The 21,233-nt window shown below is 40.7% G+C and overlaps 1 protein-coding gene across 9 annotated transcripts in view; it reads right to left on the bottom strand.

The window, feature by feature from the left end:
- CRADD (CARD and death domain containing adaptor protein) overlaps positions 1-21,233 on the bottom strand; it is a 263,193-nt gene that overhangs the window by 222,417 nt on the left and 19,543 nt on the right. For 6 of the 9 annotated variants that reach the window (XM_081309184.1, XM_081309189.1, XM_081309188.1 and 3 more), the window contains exon 2: positions 8,639-8,942. In XM_081309184.1, coding sequence (XP_081165310.1) covers positions 8,639-8,936 — 298 coding nt within the window. In that variant the 5' untranslated portion in view covers positions 8,937-8,942. Of the gene's footprint in view, positions 1-7,767; positions 7,869-8,638; positions 8,943-9,481; positions 9,501-10,107; positions 10,258-21,233 lie in introns of those variants that run through there. The other 3 variants (XM_081309186.1, XM_081309187.1, XM_081309183.1) reach the window with 3 other exon arrangements.

Below are 21,233 nucleotides of genomic sequence, written 5' to 3'. Positions count from 1 at the left end.
TGCAGCTAGCTGCAGCGGCCTGCATGTATGAACCATACCTCCCCAAAAAAGGGACACCACCTCACTGAGCACACACTGAAACTGAAGCAGCAGCACCAGAAAAGCTGGTGGCTGAACGGACAGCTTTAGGCAACAGGATTCAAGAACTGCAAAAGTGGGGCTGATTCCATTGTCAGAGGGACCAATTCACTGTCCCCTCATCACAGTTGAGATTTAGTCTTCTTTTATTCTCAAGGTAGCAGCTGGGATGGGAGAGACACAGACCCTTCCTTGACCCCAGGTAGGCTTACATTATACCCTAACCTCCCAGCCAAAATAAGGGTAAAATGAGGGAGAGGGGGAGAGGGAGATACCGGGCAGGAATGAACCTCAGGACAACAGGCAGGAAAGAGAAAGCAGCCAAGCCCCTCAGGCGAGCAACTAGGCAAGACTGGGGAGGGAGGAGGGAGAGCTAGTAATGATGGGCTCTAGAGCAGCCTAAGGTTATCAGAATTTGGGAGGAGAGAAAGCAAATATTTTTATAGGATATGAGTTAGCAGGCTTTGCAGTCAAAGTACCTGGATTCCAAATTCTTTCTACTAACTACACTGTGTCTTCTTCAGAAAAATACTTAATATCTCTATGTCTACATTTTCTCATCTGACTAATGAGGGTAATAATCGACTTCATCAAGTTATTATTATTTATTAAATGGGTAAATAAATGCAAAGGACTTAGAAGGGTACCTGGCACACAGTAGGCCCCCCTTAAATACAATTATTTTACCAATGACATCTGAGGTTCTTGGTGAGATACAAGAAATACTAAAACTCTTTTTTTTTTTCCAGTACTGGGAGTTGAACTCAGGGGCACTCGACCACTGAGCCACATTTCCAGCCATATTTTGTACTTTATTTAGAGACAGGATCTCACTGAGTTGCTTAATGTCTGGATTTTTTGCTGAGGTTGGCTTTGAACTTGGAATCCTCCTGCCCGCACAGGTGTGCACCACCACGCCCAGCTGAACTCATTTTTAATTCAAACAAAATCTTGGCAGACAGCCTGACTGACCACCCTACAGAAGGAGAGACTAGGCCAGTTGCACTCTGACCAGAGGCCATCTGTCTCTTTCTTCTCATCTATTCTCAAGCCACCTTCAGTTCAGCTTATATCTGAGAACAGATAAAAAGTTCCAACAGATATATAGCATCCAACTCCTTCTTCATTAGTGGATTTGTCTCCATTTGTACACAGTTTGATCCACAGAACACAAAGTATTTTGAGATTTTGAAACTACCACACAATGTGAACAGGTAAAATGAAAATAATGCCTCCAATTCAAATTCTCCAGCTAATGCAAAAACCTACAATTTTGTTCTTATGTGCACCCAGCCTGTACACCCCATTCCTCATAGAGCACTAATGGATTTTAGTGTTGGTAGTGTCTTCACTACCAACATTATGGGGTCCAAGATTCTGAAACATTCTTAAGCAATAGTGTTCAAGAAATTCAAGAAGGGAAAACATTTGCAAACTAATATCCTTCTACACCTCCATTTCTACCACCCTCTACGTCCTCACACCTGAAAACAAAAACAACTCTTTAAGTAAGAGCACAGCTTTGGGAAGCCCATAGTTGGGGAGCAGTAAGTGAGCAAAGAGCCACCTACCTAATCAGCTGGTCAGATCTCAAGGTTCTTAACCCTGGGTTGTATTTTAAAATAACCTCCTGAGGAATTTGTGTTTGTGCCTATGTTTGCAAACACAAGTGTGTGCATTATCTATGCTACATTGTCCAGGCCCCACTTTCTAAGATTTTGTAAAGGATTGGCCTACAGCAGAGTCTGAGCATCAGAACTTTTTAAAAGTTCCCCAGGTGATTCCAGTGCACAGCCAGAAAGACTGAGCTAAATCAACCCTGAGGTCAACAGGGTGACTGACGTAGCCAAATGGTCCATACATCCACAGGAGGGAGGAAAAAGTCACAGTCAGACTTTCTAAGCAAAAAGAACATTAAATCCATTTTTTAAGTGAAACAGAGGCATCCCTGCTGGGACAAGACCTGTCACATGGTTCACTATTCCTAGAAAGAGCTGCAATTAGCTGCCAACAGATGCATTATTTCATCAGTCTCATAAATACTCGATAAAAGTCTTCCGCTCTTCCTTTATGTCAGCCTTGCAGAAGCTGAGAAAAAAAAAAAAACTTCTGATAAGATGCACTACTAAACTATCATTTTTTAATGATTAAAATTAGCACTAATAAAAATAAGATATTTTAGTAAAACCTCATCCCATTATACCTCTAAAAGACCTTGAAAAATTTCCCCTTAAAATAAAAAAAAATACATTAGTACAATGTTTAAAAAGCCTCTTTCAATTATTAACACTACAGCATAATACAATTCCATTTCAAACCCAGTGGGGAGCCAAGATTTCGAGGCAGGAAAAGTCCTAAATCAAGATTTGGGAGGCTGGGATTCCAGTCCCAGCAATAAATTACATCAACTAGCTGTGTGATCGTGGGCAAGCTGACTTAATCTCCTAGGCCTCTGTTTGCTCAGAGAAAAATTAGATGATCTTTGAGTCCCTCCCAGCTCCCAAATTCCATAACACCAGAATCTGGCTCCATCTTGCTGACTGTTACAGCAGCAGATACATGTGTTTAACATTTAGAATCTTATAAACTTAGTAATTCTACTAATAAGCTTAACCAGTTCCTGTCACTGTGCATAAACTGCCTGGGCAAAACTGAAAGTGCCTTGAGAGCAGCAGCGTCTGCATCTGAACAGAGCCAGGGCCCTCTTGCCCTCACCACACCAGCCAGGTCCCGGCTCCTCCCGCACTCCTGCCACGTTGTCCACTTGGGAACACACGAAAAGCATTCTTCACACTCCTTGCCATGTCCCCAGGGCTTCCTATTATGTTTTTAGTATTTTTCTTTATGTTGTCTCTCTCTCTTTTTTTATTTTTTTTGGTACTGAGGTTCAAATCTGGGGACTTGAACATGTTGGGCAAGTGTTTTACCACTGGGCTACATCACTAGCCCTCTGTTCACTCATTTGTGCTTAATTAATCCGGTTTGTCCCATTGTCCCAGCTGTGGAACACTTTTAAAAACTTAAACATTGTACATAATATATGGTCTAATTATGTAACATAATAATATGGAAATTAGCATAATGGAAAAATGCCAATATAATATAGCAACAGTAATTAATAATATATGTAAACTCTGAATTATTGTTTCCAACCTATTTTAATGTATCTATGTCAATTTCACTGAGATAATCATAGCATTGGAAATCCTGGGACTTAACTGGTTAAATAAAAATAATGTATTTTTAATAGGAACTTGCCCTGAATGAAAGGAACCCATTAAAATTGATACTCCCCCGACACACACACACAAAAAGCACTACAACTAAATTCTAGCTAATTATTTAAGGCCAACAGAAGGCCTTAAGCATGAGAACCTCTGATCATTCTTTCCAGGACTATAACAGAAGTAAAAAGCAAACACATTCCCATTGTGTGATTAAGCATTATTTAATCCCATGTCCACAAATCATCTCGAATCATCTTAATAGCAGCCAAGGTCATGTCTGTACAACAGGAAGCACAACAAACAGTGGTGACTGAGCCTACGCAGATGTGGTTCATTTCTATGAGAATGGTGTCTTATCTAGCCACACTGTCACCCATGCTCCCACTCTAGTTCCTGTGTCCTTGCAGGCCACTCTGTCACAGAAGTCAGGTCTCCACCCAGTGTCCCCACATCAGAGAGGCTTCCCTGGCCACCCTCACTCCCACACACACTCTTCACAGCATTCATCACCACCAGATAGGTTATTTATTCATTTGCTTATGGTTGTCCCCAGTTCTTTACCCTCTCCCCCAGAACCACAAAGCTCCAGGTGAGCAGGGACTTTGTTTTGGTTACTGCTAAACCCTTGGCACTTAACATCTAGCACATGGTAGAAACTGATCAGGTGTTCTCCCTTCACACACACAATGCCACAGGTGAGCACTACTCAGCCACAGTGAAGAGCCTAGACAGCTCACAGGGAGATAAACTGAGATCAATACAGAAATTATGCAGAGCAGGCTCAGGTATGCGGCATGACTGCAGGATCCTATGAGAAGAATCCCTAGCTAGAAATTTCTCTAATGAGCCTATTATGATGTCTATAAGTCTGCCACGAGAGCTTAGTAACTGCTGATGCCTCCAAGTATACATCTCAGAGCCAGAGTGCATCTTGGGTGGCAGCTGAGGTGGCTCAGCATGATTATTCAAGAACAGCTCCACAAGGGACAAGCTGAGCCCTGGAGCCATAGGCAGGAGGAAAAGAGACCTGCCAGAGCCCTGAACACCGTGCCAGTGAGGACAGCCAGGCAGTCTGGGGCATAGGGTCCTCGGGGAAAACCTGCTGAACAAGTGACAGTCTCAGGACAGCCACTCCAGCAGGCTCAAGAGCTGAGGTGTCTGGTGCTCATTACAGGAGGCGCTGAACTGTGTCCCAGAGATCTGACCTTCACTCTTGACAGTGGCTAAGAATACATAAAGCAAGAATCAAGAGAGGGAGGAGAGAAAAACAAAAAAACCAAACTCCCAAGTCTAAAGGAAGACTTGGGTAAAAGGCAGGGTTACTAGGCAGACTGATAAGTGAAAATCTTGGCAGAGACCCAGTCCCACAGCCAGGGCCAACCTAGAGAAAACAGGTCCCATGACCCAGAGGCTAAGTCTCACCAGACAGTGCGGCTGGGGTTGCGGATAAACCTTTCCAGATTCAGATGAGCCCAGGCACTGGAGTGAGTGGTCAGGGCAGGCAGGACCCACAGGGAGTGGGAAGCCAGGCAGACACAGGCTGCTCACACTCACATACCACACTGTCCCCATCTCCTAAAATGATAGGACAGGAGTCCAGAAAGGATGTCCAGCTGATCTAACATCTAGTATATGACCTTGGCCAGAGAGGGACATGCTATAAAGTGTTCCTTCCATAGTGTCAACACAGATTAAGTCATTTTATCGTCAGAATTTCCCTTTTAAAAGGTAAAAATCCTTATAGGGTAAAAAAAAAAAAAAAGTCATCCATTTATGTCTTAGCCTTTTTTTTTTTTTTTTAATTAACAGAGATTGGGAGACCTAGGCAGATTCTGAAAAAAATCAAAGGTTTTAGTTTTTTGTTTGTTTGCTTTTATGTTTTAGGATCCCCTGGGTGTGTGTTGTGGAGGCGGTGTGGAAGAATAAAAGGAGAACAAGATAGGGTTCACTAAAGAACTACATCCAGCACACAAATAAGCAACTAACCAGGATTACCGCCCCCCAAAAAAAGTCTGAGCCAGTTCAAAATTGATAAATGAAAAATAAAAATTAGATAAACAAAGGGAAAACCAAGAATCTGCTAGAAGAACACAACAAGAAAACTTAAAATCAATTCATTCTTAAAGAGGATCAATCTCTTGCCTACAGAGAAGGCCATTCCTTCTCAGGTTCTCAAGGCCTCTGAAGAGAAGGCCAAGAAATCCATACAAACAAATTAATGATTGCAACCAAAATGAGTGAAAAGTAAGAGGCAGTGAATGCATATACATTCAGACAGAAGCACCACATTTTCCCACAGTCCAGTTCTTCAAAGTTCAAAGATGCCACTACAACAATATAAGTGGCCTACTGCAAAGCTTGTTAAAACTCTGTTACAATGCTGGAGAAGCCCTGAGGTCCTAGGAAATAGCCTTCTGGGTTTATCTGCTTTTTTCCAGACATTAAATTGGAAGGAATTGTACCTCTGATAGTCATCCAGAATTTAAAAAAAAAAAAAGCAATAAAAAACAAACAAACAAAAATGCCTAGGTTTCCAATTCATTAAATTCCAACTTAATTTAAGATTTAAAATATTGCTATGAAATTAATTACTTTAAACATTTAAATATATTTTAATGTCTCAAGCAAGAAAGCTATTAACTGTCAACTCCTTTAAAATATATCATTTCTTCCATCTCTCCTACACATTAAGTATCTATATATACATATCCACACATTTACCACTAGAACCCATAACATACTATATTCTTCAACGACATGTAGATTTTAAAAGTGATTTCCATGATATGGAAACTACAAAGTGAGGAAGAGAATGAACAACAAACCCCAAATTCAAGGTTTACCAGTGAGTGAGGGCTAAAAAGGAGGGGACCAGAAAGAAGCACCAGAGATTCTCAAAACAATTGTCATATTTTTCTTAAACTAAGTGATGAGAAGACAGATGTTTACTTTACCTTATTCTTCAAATATTACTTATATTTTATAATATTATTTTAAATAGTCAACATTTAATAAAAACACCTGTCTAAAAAAATGAATGTACGTAACTGTCATGGTGGAAGGTACACAGAGACATACATAAATCAAACAAATCTCTGCTTCAGAATACTTTTTTCAATAGCAGTGTTACTCAATAAAAGGAAATCAATTACAAATACTGTTTCTTTCTAAGCCACACTATCTCTCCATTTGACCCCTTCTACAAAATTAACAAACTTTGAGGAAAACCTTATATTTCTAAACTTTAACACATATATATGCACAGTTTTTCTCCACTATATACTGCTTCATTCTGCTTGCTTTCAAAAACCTATTTTTCCCTCAGTTTCTCTATAACTTTCATGTGGTAGAAACTGTCTTAACTGCTTCTTGCTGTCTGAATGAATCTGAGGAAATGGGGGTCACACTTCCGCAAAAGAGGTGCAGCAGTACTATTTACATCACCTATAATGATCATATAATTAAATGTTTTGATAGTGAGAGGCTTTCAATTCCCCTGGTTTGTTGTTTTCAACTATGTGCTGCCAGGAGGAACCTCTAAGTCAAATATCAGGAAAGCACCAATAATTCTTTAACATCTCTCCAATCCTGAGTTATCTGTTCTGCTTTCAGTAAATTAGTAGAAACATCTTAAGATACATTAGCCTGGATTTGTTCAGACAGCTAGAGCATTTAATTTTGTAAGCACAGTCCATGCTGAGAACATCCGTGGTCCTCCAAGGCCAGCCATTTTCAGTATTTCAAAAAGCCTAAACCATACTTTACATGTAATTTAGTCAAGCTAGGAATAAAAATATTTTTGTTTTTCCCACTGAGATTTTTATCGGTCTTCCTAACTGATTATCTCATGCTGGTCAAATATTCAGACATATGTCATTAATGAAAAAAGAAGAATTATGATTATTTAATACTAATGTGGTCTGAAAAAAATCATTCAAAAGATGACATAATAAAAATAAAAGCAATAAAAGTGGTCTCGTATTAGTAGCATATTTTTAAACTAGCTATACTCGTATTTAAAAACCAGCAACAACAAAGTCTAGAGACCACTGACTTGGCGTAGTTTTAATTATCACTGTATCAGAAACTTCAGAGGATGTTGATATATTAGCTCTGCTAAGAAAATCTATAACTCAGTTTGGACTGTCCTTACAAAATTAAAACCAAGCCAAGTATCTAAGACATCTCTACCAATTTAGTGAAAGCAAAACATAAATGTAGGATTGGGAAGATGTTAAAAAATTATTGGTGCTTTCCTGGTAATTGACTTAGAGGTTCCTCCTGGCAGCACATAGTAGGAAACAACAAAACAGGCGAACCGAAAGCCTTTCACTATCAAAATACTTAATACAAAAAAAGATCTGCAAGTCTGCAAGTCTGCAAGTCAATTTTCAATTCTCTTCTAAAATTTTATTCCTTTTTGCCACATGCCTGCAACCCCAGTTACCAAGAGACTAACAGCAGGAAGATCACAAGCTCAGGGGGCCAGCCTCGGCTGAGGATGTACTTCCATGGTAGAATGCGCACCTGGCATATACAAAGTCCTGGGTTCAATCCCCAGTACTGAAAAAAAAAATTATCATTTTTAGTTGTTCATTTCTCTGTTCCTCAATCTTTGTAAAAGGTAGAAGTGATGAGAGCTGTTAAAAAGGAACAAATGTTTCATACCGCATCTTCCTGCCCCAAGCTAGGCCAACAGCACCAGAACTTTTTCTTTTCTACTGCTTTCAATTCTTAAAATCAAAATGAGACCCTCCCCGAAGTATTGCCCTTACCAAATTAAATACTACAGATATCTGAACAGAGCCAAACCAAAAAGGACACTTTAAGCCAATAGCCTTTAAAAACAAAGTCAGTCAGTCTTCAAAACAATCCCCTTTGGCCTTGTAGGACAGCCCAGGGGACAGGTGCAGGGCATACCTTCCTAGAGGCTGTCTCCTCCTCCATGAATCTGACCTTTTCCAGCTGGCAGCTCTGGCACCCCACAAATCAATTATCAGCAGGCCAAAGCCTGCTTTCCTATCTGCACTTTCCAAATGGCTCCTGATGCCAAGAGCTGAGATATGACCTGGCTCTCTGATGAGAACATGCCTCCCAAGTGACTTGCCAAGTTTCCCTGGAAGCATTTCTAAATGGACTCTGAGCTCCCTCCACAACCTCTCAGTCATGGTCCATTCTTCCTCTCCTACATTGCCACCTCCTCACCCTATTCCTTCCAAACTCTTTACTCCCTTGCATGAACCACTGACCCCTGCCCACATTAACTTCCAATCCAAAAGGTGTAAGTGCCAACAATTTCGGAGCTGGTTTGAAGTGATCCTTTGGGGGCCTACCTGCAGGCAGCTCAATGACAGCTTCTTCTCTTGCCTTCTCCAGCTTCTCCTTCACCCAGGGAAACTCCTGCAGGGAATCTAGGAAGGTATCAAATGCTTTTGGACCCCTAGAGGGGAGGATATCCAGCAGCAGCATTGTTTTCCGGAGGCCTGTGGCTTGAGCTTTGATTTCTTGGACATGGTTTTCTGTCAAGATTCCTTCCTGGTAAAGGTACTGAAGAACCAGTCCCTCCACCAGTACCTCTGCACCCAGCTCCAGGCGGAGGGAGCGGAGCACTTGCTTGTCTCTGGCCTCCATTTCCCCCTGGAAAGAGACAAAATCATGGCTCAGATTATAGGAATGCTGATGCACCCCTAGAGGTAGTTGCTGCAGTGTTAACAACTGGCAGATTTTTGAAACTTAGCATGCTGAATATCAGGCCCTGGTGTTTACTACAAGGCTGTTAAAACAAGCCAAGTTAACTTCAGATGCGTCCCAACACAGGGAACAACAGTGGAGATGAATCACCTTTTCTGTTTCTGCTTTTTACATAATGAGGTCCTCTTTCCATAAAGAGATCTGACCAAAAAGCAGGCCAGAGACTGTGCTTAAAAAGTCTTAAAAATGTGTATGCAAGGATTACAAAGCGGCATTTTATTTTAACACATTTTAGAGAAGAAATGGTGTTTTCCTCCTAACAGTGCAGAGATTGCCCGCCACCATCACTGCAATTTTCCAAAAATGACCACGGGCATTTGCAGAACCTGACAAGCAACGGGAGTGGAGGACAGAAACCAGAGGTACCAATGAGTTTAAGGATCTTTTTCACTAAGAGAAAAGGCCTTTACACCATCGTCACTTACAAGCAATATATTTATTGCATGTGTCCAGTATACAATAAACCTTATGCAGTCCGAATCTCCATCACTGCACTGCCCTGGCCACACACGCACGGGGCATTTAGTGAGTTATTCTCCTTAATAATCATAATTTTTAAAAAGCCACACGCCGACACTGGTCAGAAGCCACCCAGGTTTTGAAGGTCGCTGGCGACTGAGGCGGCTGGGCTGTGGCGACGTAGCCTGTGTGGCGCGGAGGGGGCGGACGGGGCTCCCAGCACCGGGCCCCGCGCTCCTCAGCTCCCCGGGGCGGGGGCGGGCAGGTGAGGAGGAGGAGCGGGTCCGTATTTGCCTTCGAGCGCTCATCTGGAACGTCCAAAAAAAAAAAACCTCCCGGCCTAGGCAACTGAGATCTTTAGTGTGTCACACACAGAACGAACTGTGAGAGATTTTCGGGGCAAAGTGAACCGCGGAAGGATCTTCACAGCGGACCGAGGGGAGAACGGTACCCGGCACCGCCACCCCAACCCTGGCCCGGCTCAGAAACCAGAACAAGTTAAGAAGGCGAGAGAGCCACCCAGGGCCCAACGCCACAGCGCGGGGCATTCGAGAAATTAAAAAAAAAAAAAAAATGGATTCCTGTTACTTACGTCTGCAAACACGTAGCTTAAAAAAAAAAAAAAAAAAAAAAAACTACAACCGGAATCCAGACTGTTAGGAAACCTGTACCATAAGCACCATCTTTGTTGAAGGCGAAATCCCTAAACAGGAAGTATTGCCGCCATCTTTGTTGAGGGCAAGCACAGGAAGTGCTGTGGCCATCATTTTTGAGGGCTCCAGGGTCAGTTTGAAGTTTTTCCTGCCATGTTTGCTGTGGGTAAACAATACGCCCGCCTGAAAATGGAAAACAACTTAGATAACCTAGGAGTAAATGGGTCATTGCATCTTAACACAGTTAACTCCACCCGGGCCTTGCACACAATTGCCATGAGAGGCAGGTCAAAAGTCACTTTAGCAGCAAAGTCTTCCCTGACTACTGCGTTTAAAACGTCAACACACCCACATTTATCTATGCTCCTGTCCTGTCCAGCTTTATTATTACCTACAACACATATCATTGCTTTATTAAAACTTTTTTTTTTTACTTATTCATTTAGAATCTGTTCCCCACCTCTAAAATGCAAGGTCATTTCTTGACCTCAACAGGGTTTCTGGCCACAGAACGGACAAGTCAGAGGATTCCGTGGCAGCAATCAGCTAGATACTCTAGACCTAGAAGGAATGGGAGATGCTCAGAATCACCGGAAAGGCTGGCGGAGGGCTGAGGACCGAAGGATGACTCTGCAGACAACACTGCCAAACCAACTCTTGGCCTCAGTTAGATGATGGACTCTGGAAGTTGTCATTCCTGTCTCCAACCTCCTCAACAGTGACTGAGCAATTAAATGAGCACTGGACCACCACTGCAGAAAAACTATGCTCTCTCGATGGTTTTATGTATTTTCCAGCAGCATCAGAACAGCACCTGCAAACCTCACTCTGCTGTAAGCAGTTGGTGAGGCCAATTCATAGGGAGAACAAAAGCGGCAAGGATGTCTGGGGCAAATACTTTCCATCTTGGAAACAGAGAGGTGTACTAAATTGAGGAGAGGTTGGTGCTGAGGACCAATCTGCATTCAGCACATTTTAAATCTGGAAAGCAAGACAACATGCATGACCCAAATATAAAGAGATACGAGAATGTCAATTCAAGTTTTCTTCCTCAAATTCCTTTATGAAATGAGATGGCCGATCAATAAATTCATTCATTTCAAAATCAATTAGATGATATATACAGAAAGTCACGTTCTGCTAAAAATTGGTTGACAATAACAGAAAAAAAAATTGCAAAGGTTCTTTTTACACACATTTTTCACAACCAACACCTCTGGTGAAAGATGACAATATCTGTGTGAGCAAATCAGTGGAGAACAATTCTAAACCTCCCTCTTTGAAACCTTCTAATAATTGTATTCAGTTTACAGTGTTACTATAGTATACAGTGTGACAATATTTTTCAAAGGCAGCAAGTATTCTATGTACAGACTGGAATCAGAAATATCAGTTGTCTCAGCCAATATCTCACAGCCAATATGAAGCAAAATCTGAATTCTAATCACATCACTCTGATTTCAGGCTCTTTCCAGAACACACACAGCCCTGTATAGTGCAGAGTCTGTTTTTCTAATAAGAGCCCAAAATAAAATTGGCATATCATCCTGTTGCTCTCAGTTGTTGTCCTTGCCTTTTCTATATGTGAACAGGTATTAACAACATTCTCCGTCTTCATCCAGATACAATAGAAATCTCTTGCATGATTACCAATAGCTAAGGATTACTAACTTTTTTGTAATGGAAAAACAAATGTATTTTTTTCCAAGTGTAAACTTTGGCAGTTTTCAAACAAATAGAAAAGTTGAAAAAAATAGCATAATAAATACCCTTGTGAAGTTTTAAATATGTCTTGGTGACTCATGGCATTTGGCAAAGCTCAAGATCTCCTTGGAACTAGGAAGTGAGCACTGATGGTCATGTCCAGGAGAGGGTGGGGAGAAAACAGTAAGGTCCACGAGGGTTTATGGAAGAAAAGAAAAAAGGGCAAGAGAGAATACAAGAATTAGGCTATAGTTTAAGGGCATGGCATCCTTATGGTAAGGGCTAGTCATTTGACTCTAAATTAAATCACTAAGATAAGCCCTTGATCATCAAATTCCTCTTCCTGTGGATGTGTGTCTGCACTACCTCCTAAGCAACTAGCCTGGCACTCTGAGTGACTGTCCAACTGCTACCCACCAGCCTGCTGAAGGACCCCACTCCACCTCAGCACATCGGTATCCTTCTCAGCAACACACTAAAGGTTCAGCTTGTTTATATAAATATCCACAGCTAGTGGGTCTCTAAGAAACCACAGACCAGGCTCACTCTCACAGGTGGTTACTTCCCGACTCTGGCCAGTTCCTCTCTGTAGGCTGGAACTGAGCCCCCATAGAGGATTAAGCACCTGTTATCCAGCGGTAATGAACCCACTTTCAGGAAGGACAGATACTTCCTTTTACACCTCTATTATGTTTATTTGTGTCAAGATATACCCATTGTGAATTCTCAAGAGAATCAAAAAGAACAAATGTAATGTTTTTTCTCTTTCAATTTGATCCTTGGTTTTGCAACCTTCCAAAAATAAAAGGAGTTGGATATTTTTGGTTCTTCCTATTTCATAGATGTGGAAATTAAGCTATGGACGAAAACAGATTTTTTGTTCAAGCAGCACATTTGAAGTATTTACAAAAATAGATCATGAATTAGGCCACAAATAAACTTCAATGAATTCCAAATGATCAGTAACATACAAACAATGTACTTTGGCATTATTCAATAAAATTCAAAATTTTAACAAAAGGATAACTTCCAGAATCCCATAAGTTTGGAAACTAAATAAAACAACATTTAAATCCTTGAGTTTAAAAAATATTTCACGCACATCAAACAAGGTATAGAAAGAAGGGGGAAAAACTTTATAGTAGAGAAAGCTGGCCAACATCACCTACTACACTATGGATCCTAACCCGTAAAGACCGTGCGTTGGAGGCTTGGTCCTCAGCCTCTGAGCTGGGGGAGATGGTGAATATGAGGCCAAATGGGAGCCCTTACATAATTGAGGGTGTACCCCCAAAGAAGACTGTGGAACCTCAGTCTCCTCTGTTCTTTCTTTAGCATCCTGGCTGTGAAGTAAGTAGCTGCCTCTGATACATGCTTCCACGGTGATGTGCTGCCTGGATGCAGGCCCAGAAACAATGGGACAACTCACCATGGACTGAAACCTCTAAAACCACAGGCCAAAATAAACCCTTCCTCTTTTTAAGTCGATTATCTCAAATGTTTTGTTACAGTAATGGAAAACTGACGACCATACATCACCATAACCAAACAATGAAGGTTAAGGATCCCTGATAATAACTCATATAGATGTCATGTACTCTGATATGATGTGACAAAAAGGGTGTATCACTTCCTTTGTATTCTTCCACAAAAATTTGTAACCTCAATCTTTCATTAGAAAATACTGGACACACCCAAACTTGGAGACATTCTACAAAATATCCGACAATAAATCTTCAAATATTTCAAGGCCATGAGGGCAAGAAAAAACAGAAATTGTCACAGATTAGAAGAGACTAAAGAGATCTGACAATTTAAGGAAGGGAAGGAACAAAAGAGGGCAATTTGGAGGAGGAGAAAAGCAAGACTAGGAAGGCCTTGCCCATAGAAGGAAGAAATGAAGATTTCTGGGTCTAAATTCTTCTTTCCCATTTCATCTTAACTATCTTCTTATCTTTTTCTGTGACTTTTGATGGAAGCATTGTGCTGTGGATGACCATGTTATCAGCATCACCTTTTTCATTTATTTACTAGGTTGTGAATCCTGATGGTTCCTTTAATTCTGCAATATCCCCTTTTCATCTAAATTAATTATTACTTTTTGCAAAACACCTAGGACTATTCACAAAAACCTAAATTGCAAACCTTTCAAATGAGCCAAAGAATTATTATGCACATTATCATGTACTAGTTTAATTCTCCAATGAGTTAATGCTGGAAGTTTAATTCACCAAAAAAGTTAATGCTGGAAGTTTGAAGTGCAATGCTATAAGACTTTTAATGACTGATAATGCTAGGATAGTTACAATTTGTTGATAATTTGGCAGCAACAAGTTTTTATGGAGCATTTATTACATGCTGGAGTCATCCAGAGAGGGCATACTAAGAAAGAGACACAATTTCTGTCTTCATGGAGTTTGGAGCCCAGGCAGAAGAGACAAAAATTACAAAAGGAAACCAATTAAAAGTAATAATTATAAATTGTTTAGGTGCAATGAAGGAAGAATGCTTTGATAAGAAAAAATGGTCAGGGGCCTAGGGACAGGGAGCTGATTTATTCTGAGTTTTGTCAGAGAAAGGCTATTTGAGTAGGTGACCTCTTCTCTTTTATTATTCAGAAAGACTTACGGTAGTTACAAAGCTGTGCTGCACACTTTTAAGAGCGGAATGAGAGTTGGCACAGTGTCATATGCCCATAATCCCAGCAACTCAGGAGGCTTAGGCAGGAGGATCACAACTTTGAGGCCAGCCTCAGCAATTTAATGAAATTCTGTCTCAAATTTTTAAGATGGGCTGGGGATGTAGCTCAGGGGTAGACTGCCCCTGGATTCAACCCCTTGAACACCCCCATCCCCCCAAAAAAAATGAATAAGAAACCTGAAATATTTAATTTAAAATATGAGGATACCTAAAGATATTAGCAGATGACAGAATAAATTCCTTAATTAACTGGCCTTCATGGAAAGAGTAAAATATGTGTGGCTTTGTATAGAGTTCCCACCTCTCAAGGAAGGAAAATATATAGAGCCATGTAAAGGGATTAAGATTTCTCTGGTACTAGTTTCAAGAAGGAATTTGTTTCTTTGTTCTGCTTTGGGTGGTGTTGGAATGGAACCCAGGGCTTCATGCATGCTAGGCAAGCGCTGTACCACTGAGCTATACCCCCAAGCCACTCAAGCAGGAATTTATCATATGACTCTTTATATAAGGAACATCAGATAAATTAACAAACTATGATTTTCTTGTGTTGTTTGCATAAGATACTAAATATTCTTCAAATGACACTTCTAATACTAACCCAATATAAAGCACAAGATGATGCAGTCCAGGTATTGACTTTCTGGTGGTATAACTAAATCCAGTGACTAAAAGAAACTAATAAATGGATGCCATTTAGACCCTCTTAAGCACTGAGTAACAACTAAACTTAAATATTCTGAATGGCAAAGTTTAATTTTTAATTTCTCTGCTGAACATCTGCTGGGCTAACATCACGTATCATTGATTAAAGAGAAATCCATATGCTTCAGATACGAGACATAAAGGAGAATGTATTAATCAGCTTTCCATTGCTGTGACACAATACCTGAGAAAATCAACTTAGAAGAGGAAAGGTTTATTTTGGATCACAGTTTCAGAGATTTCAGCCCGTGCTCAGTCCATTGCTTTGGGCTGAAGTGAGGCAGAACATTATGGCAGCAAGACAGTGTGAAGGAGCGGGCTGCTCACCTCATGACAGCCAGGAAGCAAAGAGATATGCAGAAAGCATACGAAAGGGGCCAAGGACAAAATAAACCCTTCCAAGACACACCCCCAGTGACTTGCTTCCTCCAAGTAGGCTCCATTCCTAAAATTTCCACCACCTTCCAATAACACCACCATTGGGGCTCAAGGCTTCCAGGCACATTCCACATCCAAATTATATGTAACAGAGACAGACTTCTTCTATGGCAAACAATTTAGAAAAATCTTCCATTCTTGTTCAAGTGAAATGACATAGAAACTGGCTGCACTGCTCCTAGGGGAATGATCTAAGGTATTTCTTAATGAACAGTGTTATGGTTTGGATAGGAAATGCCTCCAGAGACTTGTGTGTTGAAGCTTTGTTCCCCAGTGCAGCTCTATTCAGAGGGGAGACTTGGGAAACGATGGGTTCAGAACAGTTTTCACCTCATCAGTGGATTAATCCACTGATGGAAGAATGGACGACTGGGAGGTGATGGGGATTATAGGTGGTGGGAACTGGTGGAAGGAGGTAGGTTACTGGAGGAGGGCACTGGGAAGGTTTTTCTTATCCCTCATGCCTTTCTCTCTCACCCTCTGCTTCCTGGCTGCCATGAGCTGAGCAGCTTTCTCAGCCATGCCCTTCCACCATGGTGTGCTGCCTCACCTCAGATCCAAAGCAATGGAGTCAGCCAGCCATGGACTGACACCTCTGGAACCTGAGCCAAAATAAACTTATCCTCCTTTAACTTGTTTAGGTTAATTATATTGGTTACAATAATGAAAAACAAAACAAAATGTTTGAACCTGTTTAGGAATATGCACAGAATTTGGCAGCATAAAGCATAAAGAAATCATTTTGACACTCCCCTGAATATTGCCTCTATCAGCTGATCGCATTGAGCACAAATGAACTCTTCACCATGAACCCTACTGAGAATATCTTTCCAAGTAGAATTACATCATCGTGGGTCTGCCAGGATGACTTATCAGTAAATGTACCCAATCGGTTGAATGAACTAAGCTTTTATCTGGGGTTATTTAATAAAGTCCATTTAAAAACTAGACAATGACTGCTAAATATAATGGTTCTTGTTTCAGCATAATTGATGCTAAGCTGTTCTTTCTGACAACAAGCCACCCAAAGGTTCAGCTGCATCTTAATAAAGCAAATACAATCAGCCCAGAAAAGGCTGCTGTTGAGTAAGCCTGCATCCAATCCATACGCTAGCTATACGGGAAGTATATAGAGTTCCAAACCAATAGTGAATACTCGTGTTAAAGCAGGGACTGTGTTTGTTTGAATAGGGAAAAGAAACAAGCCATTAGAAGTGCTATTGCATTCTTTACATCTCTTCTCCCCAGAAATCAGGACTATAAATGCTGGCATGCTTGAAATACCAATTAACTAGAAGTATAACATAGACAAAAATATTCTTCTCTGCACCAGAGAAGCCCTCTCACTATCCAGAAATAGAGGTAACTCAACTTCTTTGGGTGGAAAGAAGAAGGGAGGAGTTATGAATCTCTCTTCATGGCCTAAGAACATCAGATATGCAAGCCAGGCCTGGTGGTGCACACCTGCAATCCCAGTGACATGGGAGGCTGAGGCAGGAGGACTGCGAGTTCAAAACCAGCCTTAGCAACTTAGCAAGGTCCTGTCTTAAAGAATGTGGCTCCGTGGTTAAGCAGCCCTGGGTTCATTCCCCAATACCAAAAAAAAAAAAAAAATTAGATTCGCAGAAATTAAAAAAGAAACAATATCCTTGCAAACCTTAGCTGGCATGCTCTGCCTCTCCAATTTGGGCTCTTTTCTTTGAGTAGAGAATCAATTTTCCATTTGTTGTCTACTCAAAGCATCTAGTACTGTGCACACAGCATGTGCTCCATAATGTTTAAAAAACAACATGACCATCCCATTGATTTCATTGTATGCACACTGCCTGATAGAGTGCCTTGCAGTAGACTCTCCAAAATATGGTCAAATGAATGAGGGACAGACCAGTGTGTTAAAAGCCCGATTTATTTTTGGCCCCCCGTTAAGTATGCAAAAGAATGTGAGAGAGTCACAAATTCCTTTCAAATGACTTTTGTGTGGCTAATTCTAAAAGGGTTATATTTTATTAATATGAAGGGGGTTTTTTTCTGAGTTATAGGTGTCTGAAATTTTAAGAATACTCCTAGAACCTCTTTTCTTTTCCAACTCTATTTTTTTCTGAGTACTCTCATACAAATCACTTTTACTAAATATTATTTGTAGGGGTGGGGGAGAACCTCCCGGATGTTGAGCTGTTACCTCCTGCACACCCAACTCCAAATCCCTCTTCCCCGCCCGGATCTACTCCTCCCAAGCAGGCTCCACTTCTGTAAATGATGGTGCCACCATTCCATGGAGCCCTAAACTGCGGGTCCTCTCTGTCCCTCACCCACCTTCCATCTAGTCCGTCAATAAGTCCTATTGATGCTCCTCCACAACACATCCTGGTCTCCATCCTGCCCACTTCCATCCTCATTTAAATCACTATCACATCTTGCTTGGACTCCAGAACTTTACTCCACCTTTTTTTCATTCAGGTGATACCTCAAATGTCACTTTCATACAGAGACCTTCCTTGAACATACAATCTAAAACTGCCCCTCAGACTACCCCATCACCTTGATTTATTTTTTTCTTAGAATGTTATTACCAGCTCACTATCATTTGTTTATTTGCTCCATTTGAGGGAAGGAGGATATTTCTGTCCCCATCAAAATATTTGTCCATAAGAACAGGGACCTTTGCCATCCTGCTTGCTACTGTGTTTCCAGTGTGCACAACAGATGCATAATAGTTGCTCATTAAATAGTTTGGATCAAGAAATCAATGAATCAATTAGTGAATAAACCTAAGACACATTTGAATATGAACAATAAGCAGAATATGGGACAACACAGGTTTTTAGGTAAAGCAACATATCCATCAAGACCCAGCTTACTCAATTTCCTTCAACCGCTCTCACTCTAATTTTTTAGCTAATAATTATTGAACATTTACTATATGCAAAAAACTATAAATATTTTTCTACGTTATTTTATCCTTTCACAGCGTCATAAAGCAAGAACAAGTAGCTAAGTGGCAAAGCCAGGATCAAAATAACAGCCAGTCTTATCTCAGCCTCTCAAGCTCTTTAACTGGCCTATTGATATCGTGCTCTTTTGGGTGGGGTTGTAGCTCAGTGGTAGAGTGCTTGCCCTTCACTTGTGAGGCACTGGGTTCAATTCCCAGCACCACAGAAAAATAAGTAAATAAAAAAATCATGTCCATCTACATCTAAAAAAAATTTTTTTTAAATAATATGCTCTTCTCAGATTGGCCAAGTCCCCTGGAAATATTCATCCGGAAAAAGAAGTTCTGGAGGCCTAGCCTCAACTCGGAGCTCCATGGCTCTTTCCTGGAAAGTTGGAGCATTTGTGTAGTTTACCTTGAGAGCACCTGGACATCAAGACTTGGCCATACAAGACCATTCTTCCCTAAAAACACAGCCAGACATTATCCAAACCAGCATTTTTTTAAGATAGTTAATTATTAAAAGTCTGCATAATTCTGCTGTGAACCTATACAATGATTCTTAAGTGTTTTCTAAGATTTCTAAGATTCAGGTCTCCACAGTTAATGCTCAAAAAAAAAATATTTTTTTCTTTTTACACTTACAAGGGTTGGGTTCTTGAAAGGATCAAGGAAACTAATGCCTACGATACCTCTTTGAAAAAATAGGAGGGCTGGGGATATAGCTCAGTTGGTACAGTGCTTGCCTCGCATGCACACGGCCTTGGTTTCAATCCCCAGCACTACCAAAAAAAAAAAAAAAAAAAAACATTCTTTGGGGTTGTGGCTCAGTGGTAGAGTGTTCACCCAGCACATGTGAGGCACTGGTTTCAATCCTCAGCACCACATAAAAATGAAATAAAGATATTGTGTTCACCTACAACTAAAAAATAAACTAAAAAATAGGAAATACTGCGCAGGATATGTAGTATCAAAAAAAAAAAAAATCACAGAATCCTGGAAACAGAAAGGAACTGAGAGCTGGCCCCTAATTTCACAAAACAAGGCACAGAAAAGTGAAGTGACCTGTGGTTGTGGGACTAGTAGCTTTTAGAATGAAATTACATCATTTACTAAATACAATTCTCAATCAACCCAAAAACTCAGCGATGGTCTTTTTAATCATTCTGCCTGAGTTCATAATATACGTGACTTCAGTCTTTCAAAATGAAGCCAAGCGTATGATATTGATGTGCCCATATTCTTCTTCTAGACTTTACATTTTTTTTTCCTTTAGAACTTTTCAGAGTTACCAGTTTTCTGTACAATAAGCAATGGACACCATTTCACCTTAGTGTCTACAGGGAGAAACAAAATTACTACATAATCCTGATAAATGATCTCTTGGAAAATCAGTTGTCATAGATGCAACTGTAATTTATAGCATATCAAAACAGGAAAGGTTCTCCTGGTGGATTCTCTGAATGGGTACTTTCTTCCCCACCCCCAGTGGCTTTCAACAGAAAACTCTGGCATTTGGAAATATGTGAATTTTTTTTTTTTGGTTGTCATAACAATAAAGGAGAACACCTGACATTTGGTGTCTAGAAAACGAGAATGCTAACGGGCCTATAACTCAAAGGATACTTCTACATAAAGGATTATTTCACTCAAAATTCCATCTGCTAACTTGGGCACCAGAAAAGTGACTGCCCGTATCTGCCCACTGGAGACAACACTCTGAATTGTGCATGAAGCATTTATTTTAATTTCCAATTGTTGCAGTATCTTTCGGCTGCCAGGACAAAATACCATAAACTGAGTGATAGAAATTTATTTTTTATAGGATGGTGGCCAGCAGGATCAAGATCAAAGTGCCAGGAGATTTGGTGTCTGGTGAGACCCTATTTCCAGGGTCTTTCCATGGCCCTGCTCTCTAGGCCTCTTTTATAAAGGACTCCCAATTCCACTCCTGAGGGCAGCGCCTGCAGAAGGCCCTACTTCTTAATAACTTCACATCAGTGATTGGGTTTCAACACACTACACTGATTGGGGTGTGGGCACACAAACATTCTGATCATAGGAGGAGCTTTTAAAAACTGGAGGAATTCATCAAAATGACCAAGAGCCTGGAGTAAACATGGTAGGGTTTACTAAGGACTTAACATTAAATCAACTTTTTAATATTTCTGGCAACAGGGTGGATGAAAGATCATGAAACCTAATGCGACACGGTGTTGAACGTGCGAGATAAAGTACAAGTTGCACCTTTTAAATAGATGAGCCCATGGAAAAATAAAAGCATTCCTCTTGGACCATGAGTCCAGGGAGGTGATGGAGCCCATAGTACCTGAAACCCATCTGTAGATTATAGGTCTAGAAATTTAGTGGGGTGGAGTGGGGGAGATGTTGGGAGGAGGGGAAGGCTGGAGACAAAATCCTGGATGCACAGAGGGTGGGAAGCTGAGTTGGAGACCATCCAACATAAACCCAGGACATGAGAAGAAAGACTATGTCCTCAGAAAGAAAGGGTTGACGAGGAAAACAATTCAGAAGGTCACAAATAGAAAATGGGCAACAAAAGGCTAAAAGAGAAAGTTAGGGAATATGAAT

The sequence above is a fragment of the Spermophilus citellus genome (genome assembly GCF_964194105.1).
Source record: "Spermophilus citellus genome assembly, chromosome: 10".
NCBI classification, from domain to species: Eukaryota; Metazoa; Chordata; class Mammalia; order Rodentia; family Sciuridae; genus Spermophilus; species Spermophilus citellus.
This window is presented reverse-complemented; position numbering and strand designations above follow the sequence as displayed.